This window comes from Phlebotomus papatasi, chromosome 1, assembly GCF_024763615.1.
Source record: "Phlebotomus papatasi isolate M1 chromosome 1, Ppap_2.1, whole genome shotgun sequence".
In the NCBI taxonomy this organism is placed as follows: Eukaryota; Metazoa; Arthropoda; class Insecta; order Diptera; family Psychodidae; genus Phlebotomus; species Phlebotomus papatasi.
In genome coordinates, this window is record NC_077222.1 from 40,697,795 (window position 1) to 40,710,353 (window position 12,559).

Genomic DNA, 12,559 nt, shown 5'->3' on the forward strand with positions numbered 1-12,559 from the left:
ACTCATATCATTTGAAAATTTATTAAATTCGTTTTCTAAGTGCATTAAAATCTCAAAATTCCAAAAAAAAATTGAGTTAGTCCCTTGAATTTCCAAGTATACTAGTGATTTAATGTAATGAAACAGATCTTCGACATTAGGATGACAGCTGTCAAATTCTTTTTAATCGGGCTTCATTTTTATTTTCATTTTTATTTTGATGTCTGGTGATTTTCAAAAAAGTTTTTCAAAAATTTTCACATTTGGTTAAGTTCATCTAGGAAAACAAATACAGTATCGGCCAAAAGTTTCTTGACAAAGCTATGTTCTGGAAAAAATGATAGAAAAAAATATAGGATAAGTGTGCCAAATTCCGGCCAGCATGTAATTTCGGCCACATTTTTTGTTCGTCGAATTTCAATGAATTTTCAGTTTTTGCGTACTCTAGAAATAATACAATGCAAAAAATAACAAAAAATATCACTTCGACGAACAAGATGATCTGAAAAATGCATTGGAAGAATTCCGGAAGGGCAAGGAACTATGAAAATGAAGGTGGCCGAAATAGGCCACCAATGTTATGTGTACATTTTTATTCATTTTAGAATGTATTAAGGATGAATTTAGAGAAAACAAAGGCGATAGACTGTCTACAAGGTTCTAAGGAAGACTCCTTATAAAAAAGTAACAAATAAATTCAATTTGTATTAAAAATATTATATTTCAAACTTGAGACTTTGGTGCGGCGTTTGCATGCAACTATGCCGAAATTGAGCACACTTACCTTATTTTTTTTTTAATTTAAAGGTTAAAAAGGCTCTAGAGAGCGTATTTTTCAACCGAATGGTATCATGTTTGAGATCGTTAGAAAGGTCAAGAATTTCTGACAAAACCGAACCAATTTTTATCCGAAATTCAATAATATTACTCTTAAGAGATTTGAACAATGTTTTGAATAATTTATAAACCGATTCAAATCAGTTGTGAATCGTTTGTGAATTGATGAGTAACTTTTGTCCGAAAATTAATTCTATCACTCCTAAAATTATTTTGTTGGTTCTTTTGAGTGATTTATGAATCGGTTTAAATCGGTTGAAGTATCAGTAAAAGTACTTTTGAGGTATAGCACTTCTCAGAACAAACACCAGCAAAATCGGATTTATAACCTACATAAAATTCTCTCTCAGCTTCTCGTCGCTTCCAAAAATAAGTATTGTAAGTAAGTCTAGAATGCAACTTTTTATTACAGAGGTTTAAAGATTCACAGCTAATATTTTTTTTTAATATCACTGTAATTAGAATACTTTTAACTTTTATATATCTTCTGATTAATGCTATTTTTAAACTAGTAGTGAAATTGTGGACAAAATTGTGGGTTTCTCGTAAATTATGCAGGAATAACTCAATCAACATAAAATTTTGTTAGAATGAAGATTTACGGTTTTCGCATCCAATAATTCCATATTTTAAGGCTACTGAAATATAATTGTAGGCAACGTTATGTGAAAAGTAATTTTTTTAGATATCCAAAGTACCATGTTTCCGGATGGAAAAAAGACTACTCAGGGAAAAACAATTATCATTCGAATGAAGCATAGGTGGACTTATGGAAGGGTCTTTTCGCTATCTGTAACCATTTGGACTCTAAATCTGCTGACGACCTAACAAACAAACAAAGTAACTCTTTAATAGAGTTCGAACAATAAAAATACACTGTGATATACCGTTCGACTCTAATATTGTTGTTATGAATTCTCTTGCTAAAAGTAATTTCCGGTTTTTAGTCAACAAGAATGGGATTAAAGTTTCACATTAATCGTTAAACTTTACATACTTTTCAATTACAGTAGACTCTCTCAATTTCGGGCATTTGGGACCAAAATGTCAACCGAATTAGAGAGAAATTCGGGCGACAAACTTCTTGAAATGAAACGGTTTTTTATTCATCTGCATGTACATATTGAGTTTACGTACTCAAATACATTGTAAATATCATGAAAATCCCTTAATAATACTAAATCACATCAAACCATGCCAAATTTGAGCATATTTGCTTCATATGATAATCATAATCAAACTTGAAAAATGTCAACAAACTTTTTTCAAATGTAAGTGCTGCCCGAATTAAAAAGTAGCCCGATCTTAAAAGAGCCGAATTAACGAGAGTCTACTGTATGTATCTAATTTTTATGCGTTGACACTATTGGAGTCGTACTGTAGTTTATTTTTCTATTAGAAAAAAATCTATTTTTCTTCTTTGAACTCCGAGAGCAAAGAAATGCAAAACGTTGTTGACACTATCATTTTTAGAGTTTCCTATTTATGTTTTTTTTTATCTTTTTCTGTACTTTTTAGCATTGGAATTAAGAAAAACCAAAAAAAAAATTGAAACTTATTTTAACTTTAACATAAATATTAGAAAAATATTGAAAAAATACACTTTTAATGGCTTTTAATATCCCAATTCAACCCATGTTAGGATTAAGTTAAAAAATTATCGATTTTCCGTTGAGACAATATATAAAAATAGCCACACAGTGACAAGAATTGGTAGAAAGTGTTGAAAACAACACACACTACATTAAACCCGGCAATTAATGCGCAAGATCACCCTGAACTTTCCCTCTTCGCACTATTTTTTTCACATTGCGCGTCTCATCAATTTGCTGCGTGTGTGAGATATAGCGGGGAAAATGCAAAAGCTCCGCCCTTGAAAGCTCTCTTGCGAATAAAACAACATTTCTCCTTGTCCCCAAGAGCGCCATTCTGAGGCATCTTTCCACACTCAAATTTTGGAGAGAGCGCAAAAAAAGCTCGGGGAAAATCCACATACACGCTACATGCGAATTACATTAACCATTTCTCAATCTCAAATCCCACCATTCAAGTGTTTTTACGAGTCAGGAGACTCTGCGATAGAGAATCGATGATAGCACACATCATAAAATGGGTTTTTACTCGTTTTTTTTTTTATTTTGGCTGCTGGAGAATTTACCACAATTGTGCTTCCCAAAAACAGCCCCACTTTTGTGGGATTTCCAAAACAGATGGTAACATTTTGTGGCAAGTGAAAGAAATGCGTCTCGATTGTTTTTTCGGTTTTACCTTAAATTATCAAACACTTCTTTGCATCATCGATATTATCCTTTAATATTTCTCAAATGCAAAAATTAAATATAAATGTATTACAAAATTCAAAGTTGAAAAATACCTGTTTGTTGTAGGTGGCTTTTATCTTCAGGAAGAAATGTTTGTATATGCACATCATTTTTTTTTTAATTGAGTGCATCGGAAAATTCATTTTCTATTGAGATTCCTCTGCTGCGCCTTGAAATTAATCAATCTTAAACGAGCTTCATACCGTTTCTGTTGAATTTCTTTCATGGAGCACTTTCCAGTGGCTAATAAAAGAAAAATAGAAAAAACGAGTATAAATTAATCTCTGCATTTTAAAATTAAACTATAAATAAAGCTGTAAATGCTTTTTTAAAAGTAGGGGAGACTGGGGAAAAATTTGTCAAAACGAAAATTTCAATATTCACTTTTTTCTAAAATAAAAGAGACTTAGGCTTGAAATTTTTATTATAGATAGCCTTCATGAACCTTCTTAAACTTACAAAGTTTCAAGGGATTCGAGGAAGGATAAGTAAAATAAAAAATAATGAAATTTTGAGCCCTATTTTTTGAATATTTGGCTTACAGAAAATATCAAATATATCAAAAAAATAGCTCAATTTAAGCACATTTCTCGTTAAGATAGAGAGAAATTATTTACGACAAAGTTTTAGAAGGAATAAAGGACAATGGGCAGAAATGTATGGGAGGTGGTCCAACCCTTCGCCAGGGATGGGACTAGGTTCATTTTGTAGGTATTGGTGTATGGCTTAAAAATTACTGAGACCCCAAGTGAAAAAGGTCTGTCAGTTCTTGGGAAATTAACGATATTCTTCTGAAAATTCACAACTTTAACAATTTATTACTCGAAAACCGCTTGACGGATCTTAACGAAATTCGGCTCAAAGACGACATATGACTCAAGCTTTAAATATATATATTTATAATTTTCCTCTGACTGGTTCATCTGGTAGCTCTCATACAAACTTGTCCTGTTTTAAAGCCATCGAGCATTTCAAAATAATAAAATGAAAACTTTTTTCGTGTATTGAGAAACCATCAGTATTTTCCTAGTCGATGTGTCTTCAACATATCTCCCGAATAAAATTAAAGTTCATCACGTCAAGTTTGTAATAAATGAGTAGGACTATTTTATGAAACTTTCTTTTCTTCTAAATAACGATGTATCGTAAGTTTGTTAGCGTAAAAGAACGATTTAAAAAGGAGAACTCAAGGATCATTTCCTAGAAGAAACCATTTCCCTATCTCTCCATTTTCCTTGTAATTATTCAGATTTTCCCCAAATGTCCTCGAATATCCTTTAATTGCATTAAAAGTATTGCATCCTTTTGTCTCCTTTAAAGAAATATTCTCCTTAGAAAAGGTACTAGGCTTGTTGAAGATCATACGGTTGAAAAGGGGCTGTTATCATAAAAAAAAAAACATTACAAGACGTTCAGAGTATAGTGGCTTTCTTAACATATTTTTACTCTGAACTTTATTATTCAAAGTTTCTGAATAACGATATATTTTAGGGCCCTGCGACCTTAAGAGGTTTCAACTATTTTGTCAATGAAAATGTTTCTGCATTGGAGATATTTCTCTACAGACAATCATTTTTATGAATTTGAAAGATATTCAATTTTTTTTGAACGTTTATGAGGAAGATCTGGAAAATTGCAGGGAAAATGAAATGATGAAGCTACAGTTAGTTCTAGAAAAAATCTTCCTTGAGCCTTCCTTCACAAATTGTTCTTTAAAACAACCAATATAATATAAACCGTTACTGTATAAAAAGAGTTTTGTAAGAAAATACGTCACTTATGTTTTATGCTCTAGTTCTAGTGCTTTTTCTACATACTTTTGAGTATGGTCCCGGAAGAAAAGTTGTTACCTTTGCCAATACCTATTCGATGGTATAGGTCTCATTCGTGGCGAAAGGTTGGACCATTTTGCCCATCGTCCTTTCCTATAAAAATAGGGTAAATTGGGACAAGTTGGACAATGGCAAAAGTTGGAAAATTTCGCTGGGACAAGTTGGACAGGCAATTTTTTCTTGATAAATACAGTACTAAATTTTAATTTGTATATTTTTCTATGTTATAGTTTAATTATTTGGTTCCTTGTGCTGCAAATAAAGTGAAAATCCATTCATATGAATAAGATTTAACGTATAAAATTCTCACCTCAATTGACAGTGTAACTTTTCACCGTCGAAAAAATACATCGATCGGCCATTTTTTCCTAATAAAAACACAAGAAGAGTGACTTTGGTTTTTCAGTTCTGTTGACATTTCTCAATATTTCTGGCAAATTTTAGTGGAATAAAGTGTTTAATCTCGATAGTTAACGGTACGTAATGGTTTTATTTGATATAATTACTAACTGTATGAAGAAAAAGTGCTTATTTGAAGCGTGAGCAAAAGTGACAAGTTGGACATCCGGAGATACGATTGTATTGCAGGGGTTTTCTTTTTATTTCAGATGGGTAAAAAGGCAAATAAATTGAAAAAGTACAAATCCTATACTCAAGACCAAGTGAACAAAGCACTGGAAGCTTTTCGTCAAGAAAAGTCACTAAGTCAGGTGTCAGTATTATTTGGGGTGCCAAGGACAACACTTTTTAATAAGCTGACCGGGAAATGTCCGGAAGAATGCTCTGGGGGAAGGCCTCCTACGCTGCCAAAAGATATAGAAGATGAGCTCGTTGAATGGATTTTAGGATGCAGTGACAAGTGGCATCCTATAACAAAAGATCAAGTCCTCAACACCGACTGTGCAAATTATTTGTAAGAAGTTCAAGATTGTCAACGAGTTCACCGATGGAAGGCCAGGATACTCTTGGTTCAAGAGCTTTTTGAACAGATACCCAGAATTGAGACTTCGTACACCAGAAGCATACACAACCCAAAGAGCTGGTATTACCACTGAGGACATCACTGAGAGTGGTTTGAGAAAACTCATGAATATTTAAAATCCAAAGATCTTCTGGAATTTCCTCCTGATCGCGTCTTTAATCTAGACGAAACGGGTGTAATGCTTTCGCCCAAAGGTGGACAGGTATCTATTATTATTCTATGGAGTTTTTAAATTCATGTTTGAAGTTCTTTCTGACAATTCGTATGATTAAAGAAAACTAAAAGAAGAGGCTATGCAAGAAAAAAAAAATCAGACTTCAGAAACAGGAAGAAAGGCTCAAAATAAAAGAAGAAAAGGAGCAAAGCAAGAAAATTAAAATATCCAAGAAAAAGATTTAATAAATAATATATATCTAAGCCTTAATGTTTTTTACTTTTTGATTATACACTTTACCCTAGTGGTATAATTGATTCAGTTTGTATGGCATTCAGTAAAAAATCTTGAAACTTGCACAACCTTCCCCTACGCATTGTCCAAATTCCCACGTCCAACTTGTACCCACCCTGTCCAAATTATATTGTTTTGCACTCACGTATTTTTCTTGTATTTAAGAACTTTTCAAACTGTTTTTCAAGAATTTCCATGAAACGGTAATATTCTAGAAGAATCAAGGAACAAATATATGTATGTCATCAGGGAAAAATGTATTTATAATGTCTTTAATCTTGTATCAAAGTTCGAGCCTCTGGAAATTGTTCCAATTTATGCAACTTACCCTATGTCTATTTGATATTTTTAACGTTTGCGAGAGTAAAACGTCACAAATTATCCGAAAACTGACAAAATTTGCCCCAGCAAATTTGAGAATCTCCACAAAATCGACTTTTAGAAAATAATTCGAAAATCACATTTCTTTCGAAATAGAGGAAAATAGTCTTTAGCAATGTTCTAGAGCAGTAAATTTCCTATAAGAATATGCTCATTATAAAACGTTTAAGTTTTCTCAGAGCTCGTGAAAGATTTAAATATGCGTTTTGACAAGTTTTGCCTAAGTCTCCCCTATATTGAGTATATTTGCCAAAAATATTGGTCAGTAATGGAACCGGCCCATTATTTTGATCAAGAAACTTTCATGAAATCAATATACATTTTCAATTTTCACAAAATCGGACAATTATACCGAAGTAATCATCAAAATCGGTTAACTCTTTCCGGACCACAACATATCCAGCGAACGAATTTCAGTAAAACTCACTTTATTGTAAGTCTTAGTGGTCAAATATGATACTTTTGTAGAGAAAGAATTTTTTCCGCCTCTGGGAATATGGAAAACTCATGGGTATCCTCGTCCCCAAAAGAACGAAAAGGAGACAAACTTCAATTTTCCAAAAGCCAACAATATCAATTTTGTGAATTATTTTTGCGTGTCAAATGACTCCTTTACAATGTTGATCACTAAAACAAGAAGAATTATTGACCAGTATCTTCTGAGATGTTCAGGAAGTGGTCAACAAGACACCAAGTTTCTGCTTGCCAATAGATTCCTCAAAATATTTCACACAATAACACTTTAACACACATTTCTCTCAACACAATGTTATTGCAGACACATTAAGCTTTCTCAAGAGCCAAAAAAACACTTCCTGGACAATCAGAATTCACCAAAATCCGGAAGAATAGGAAAAACTTCCCTCAAAGCAATCTCCCTCGCTGCCAAATGTCAAAATTATCGGCCATATTGGCAAAAATGTCGCTACCGCTTTACAGTAGACTCTTCGATATCCGGCTGACTGGGGGACAAAATGACATTTAGGTTTTTTGAATGATCAACGGTTTTTCTATTTTGTGCAGTGTGAATTTATTTTCTGTCTGGCAAAGAAAAAGATAATTTTCTTCATGGTGTGCTTATGTTTCATTTTTTATCACAATTATGTATTAAAAACTTCGATACAATGTTAATAATACTTTAATTCACTCTGGACAAACTTCATGTTTAGTGAAAATAATTTTGAATATATCAACCGCCAGTGTTTGGCAGCTGTCACCCGGATTTCGAAGTGCTGGATCGAAGAGTCTACTGTACAAGTTGGTGTCAAAAAGCAAATGGCGGGCATTGGCGGGATAACCTTACATTTGACCTCTAGATTTTTGGGGACAAGAGTAGGGTGGAATCATCACTACTCGCCAGTGCCCCACTTTTCGCCACTTATATTAAAATTGCAATTTTTCCATTATTTGTGAATTAAATTGGCCGTAAAATCATTTGTAACTCTACTGCTGTTCCTTATAGAGTCGAAAAACACTAATTTTTTGTTTTTAATTTAAATGTTTGAGCATTTTTTAGAAGAATATTTTAATCAAGTACATCGAATCAAATATTTCTTACCAAATATAGTAAGTGTTATGAAACTTTTATCGAACAAAATTTAATTTTTGAGTAAATAATTTGTCTATTGAACATTTAAATACATTCGGCGAATACATAAAATTTGTATTTAGTTAGTTAATATTTCATTTTATATTATTTTTATGAAAAAAATGAGCCATGGCGGAAAGTGGTAATATTCTAAAATTGATTCACCACCTGTCGCCATAGCTTTTCAATAGGCGACGCTAACTTCACTTCGTAGATTCTCAGTTGTCAAATCTACATTGTTTACTTTCTGCAATACTCCAATAATTTGATTTCTCAAATAAAAGTGAAGAAAAATGTTAATGTGAGCATTGTGAGTAATAATAAGGTAATCATGAGGAAAAAGAAATGCTGAATGTGTTCTTTGCATAATATTGCTCAAAATAATCAAGTTTAAACCTTTCCAAGTGGGTGGCGAGAAGTGGTTACAGAACTGGCGAAAAGTGGTAAAAAGTGGCGAAGAAGTGGTTATTTTTCCATTGTTAATAAAAACCAGTTTTTTAGGTACTCCCGCGTTAAATTGTAGGACAATTGTTTTGACCAATCTAGAGTCAATATATCTAAGTAGCTTTATGTAAAATTTGAGTTATCTGATAATAAGGGGTCAGAAGTTATAAAACAATTAATTTCACTTTATGTCGTTAAGTGGTTACTCCACCCTAGGGTGGAATCACCAGTTCTCGCCAGTGCCCCACTTCTCGCCACTTACATTGAAATCGCTATTTTTCGCAATTTATGAAATAAATGGGTCGCAATTTTTTTGTATTGTTTCTGCTTCTACGCATAGAATCGAAAAATAATAATTATTCGTTTTGGATTCACGATTTTGATCACTTTTTAGAGCAATATTTTAAGCAAGTGCATCGAATCCAACATCTCTTACCAAATGTACTAAGTGTCGTCAAATTTTCATCAGGCCAAAAATACCTATTTGGGTAAATAATTTGTCTATTGAATATTTAATTGCACTTGTGGAATACATAAAATTTGTATTCAGTCAATTAATATTTCATTTAATATTATTTTTGTATAAAAATGAGGCATGGCGAGAAGTGGTAATATTCTGGAATTGATTTTACCACCTGTCGCCATATCTTTTCAATAGGCGACGCTAACTTCACTTCATACATTCTCAGTTGTCAAATCTGCATTATTTACTTTCTGCAAAAGCCCCATAATTTGATTTCTCAAATAAAAGTGAAGAAAAATCATTTAAAGAGAGTAATAATAAAGTGATCACAAGGAAAGAGAAATGGTGAATGTATTCTTTTCATAGCATTGCCTAAAATAACCGAGTGTGGTTCTTTTCAAGTGGGTGGCGAGAAGTGGTTACAAATTTTACAAAACTGGCGAAAAGTGGTAAAAAGTGGCGACGAAATGGTTATTTTTGCATTATTAATAAAAATCAGTTTTTTAAGTAGTCCAGCGTTATGTTCTAGGATTATTGTTTTCACGTATCTAGAGCCAATACATCTAAGTAACTTTGTGTCAAATTTGACTTATCTTGTAACAAGGATTCAAAAGTTATGATTAAATGAATTTAATTTTTTCCTAAACATGGCGATAGCCGGTTATTCCACCCTACCCATAAAGTTTGAACAAGTTTTTTTGAAAATTTAAGAAAAAATTGTTTTTCGAATTTATGTAATCTGTAATTGTTAGTTATCATACTTATTGGCCCCGAGAGGTTTTTCCTTACTTAAAAAAAGTCAGGATATCTGCAAGGAAGCAGAAAATCGAAAATTCACGATTTTTGACCAAAAATATCTAAGCTCAGGAGTTAATTAGGATCCTGCAAAAAATATCTTAGATGGACATCCTTATAGTTTGTAATTACCCAGCAAAATCGGATTTTTATCGATTCTAGGTAGTCTAAAAAAAATTGTTATTTCCATGGGTACCCAGAGTCCCAAAAAGGAGACGAAAGAGTTAAAATCAAACGTGAAAATCGTGAACAAATTTTTGTGCCCGATTGAAAAAGACACGATTGAGCGAGAGTCTACTGTAGTTTCGGTTCTAATTGTTTGATCAATGAATGGATTTTGGAAAACGTGAAAAATGTCACAACTCTTTGTGACGCACGGTTGGACGGACGGATGGATGGACGGAAGAATGGATGGACAAACGGACAGACGGTAAAATTTTTTGGCCATCAATATTCGTGATCAGGAAGTTGGCAAACACATTTTGGCAAAGTTTGAGCACGATTGGAGGACATGAGATTTTGTGATGATTACATTAGGTGCGATTGTTCAGAATCTCATCTAATTCAGTGACAATTTCATTTTTTGCAGAAGATTTTTTCTTTAGTGACTGAACTGCTAAAGTAAAAGAAAAAAAAACACTTACAAGAGGATGAAGACACGGAATCATTGCTTGCATTTCTTGACAGAGGCTCTTCCTTCTTCAGTGTAGGATTCGCAGGCATACTGTCATACCTGGAGATACCCTTCGCTGCACTTCTCTCCACCTTGGGCTGCGTCTGTTTTTGCTCCGGCATTGTATTGTGCCTCCCGAAGCTAGTGTTGCGGCTGGTACTTGGCCCATCAAGTGGCATTTGCGACAGAATCTCATCGAAAGAATCATCAATGAGAATCTTTAGGTCTTCATCTCGATTTGGGGGCGCCTTGGGAACTTGAGAATATTTCGCTGTTTTCATATGTTCATCCAGACTCCTAAATTCTTCCTCCACGGCTGAGTAAAATTCCTCAGATTCAGTTCTTGCAGTGTTCTTCTCAGAACCAGAACCGATCACAGGAATCTCTTCGTTTGGCTTGGACTTGACTTCTGACTGACTCGGATCATCAATAGCGCACAGAGCCCTATCTACAGCCGAGTCATCGAAGAGAAAATCCCTGTCAGGGTTTGCATTGGCGGCAGATGGTTCAGGAATGTTTTGTGCCACCTCTACGGTCTTCTCACCATTGAGGCAGAAGGTATCCGAATCCTCCAGAACAAACTTGAGCATATCATCTGTGGTTTCCACTTTTGAAGTCCCAGATTTCTCCTCTACCTCAATTGTAGGTGATCCACTGGGAGTATCTGAATTAACTAAATTACCGAGTGAAAGGAGTTCTTCTTTGAATTTATAAAATCCAGTTTTGGCTTCCTCCTTGGGCGGCTTCCGGATGCTCTTGCTAAAACTATGTGACCTCAGTGTTCTCCCTTCTTGGGATGGTTCCTTCTTTTTCGGCAAGATTACCCTCTTCTCCACCCTTCTCTTGGACAAAGGACTCTGCTTTGGGCTGTCCCATTTCCAAGCAACATCTGTCTTCCGATAGAGATCCTGGCACAATGTGAAAATCGGCGAGGATTCGCAGTAAGGTGAAAGGTGGCTGCTTTCCTCCCTTGACTGCGAACTCACAGGTGTTGAGCAATTCTGACGCTCAAAGGCACGGGAATCACGTGATGGAGATTGTGGCTTAGGACTTTCTGCAAAGGAATGCCACAAATTTCATGAAAATTTGAACAAACAAAATCCCACAAGTGACACTTACGAGTCTTGTCCAGTAAACTCTGACTCCTTCTGATTTGACGTCGTTTTCTGGAGCTCCCACTATCACTCATGGCTACTTTAGCATAGGCACTGATAAATTTTACTGCAGAATTTTAATGTATTTCATGATTTTTCATGACGGGGACATTGCTTTTCCTTTGCAAAACAAACCGATGTATTTGAGGTTAGGTTCTCTGATTTTTGCCGCACTTTTACAAGATATACGCAGCCGACGCAGCCTAAAATTTAAACTCTGTGTACCCTAAATGCCGTTACATTTACCATCTACCGGATCTACCGTCTCGTCCGTCTTTGTTCACAGACGCCAAGCGACACCAAAAAAGTAGAAAATGTTCAATAAATCCACATTCCCAAGTGCAGGAAATTTCTTGTCAAGATCAGAGATATATTCCTCTATATTGGCTCCTCTAGCCTGTTTGGAGACAAACAATCTAGTTTTTGATCCATCATCACTAATCCATGCCATGCATAATAAAAAATAAGTGCTGATAACAAATTACTTTATCTCTAATTCACGATACTGAAATCCTCGGCCAGCAATTAATTAATATTTCCCCGCACACGATTCTCAAGCATGAAATCACAGTTACCAGGAAACAATAAAGGGACTTTTGTTCGTAAAATTTTCAAGGGAAAATCAAATTGCTGGAGGCATCGGTGCAGAGAGGTCACTTTCC

The 12,559-nt window shown here is 34.3% G+C and overlaps 1 protein-coding gene across 1 annotated transcript; it reads right to left on the bottom strand.

The window, feature by feature from the left end:
• Window positions 1-3,104: 3,104 nt before the first annotated feature.
• Window positions 3,105-12,294, bottom strand: LOC129799718 (uncharacterized). The gene is made up of 3 exons (XM_055843879.1): window positions 11,863-12,294; window positions 10,715-11,797; window positions 3,105-3,380 (listed from the first exon to the last, which is right to left on the bottom strand). The coding sequence occupies exons 1-3, from the start codon at window positions 11,930-11,932 to the stop codon at window positions 3,277-3,279; spliced, it is 1,257 nt and encodes a 418-aa protein (XP_055699854.1). The 5' UTR covers window positions 11,933-12,294; the 3' UTR covers window positions 3,105-3,276.
• Window positions 12,295-12,559: the final 265 nt, after the last annotated feature.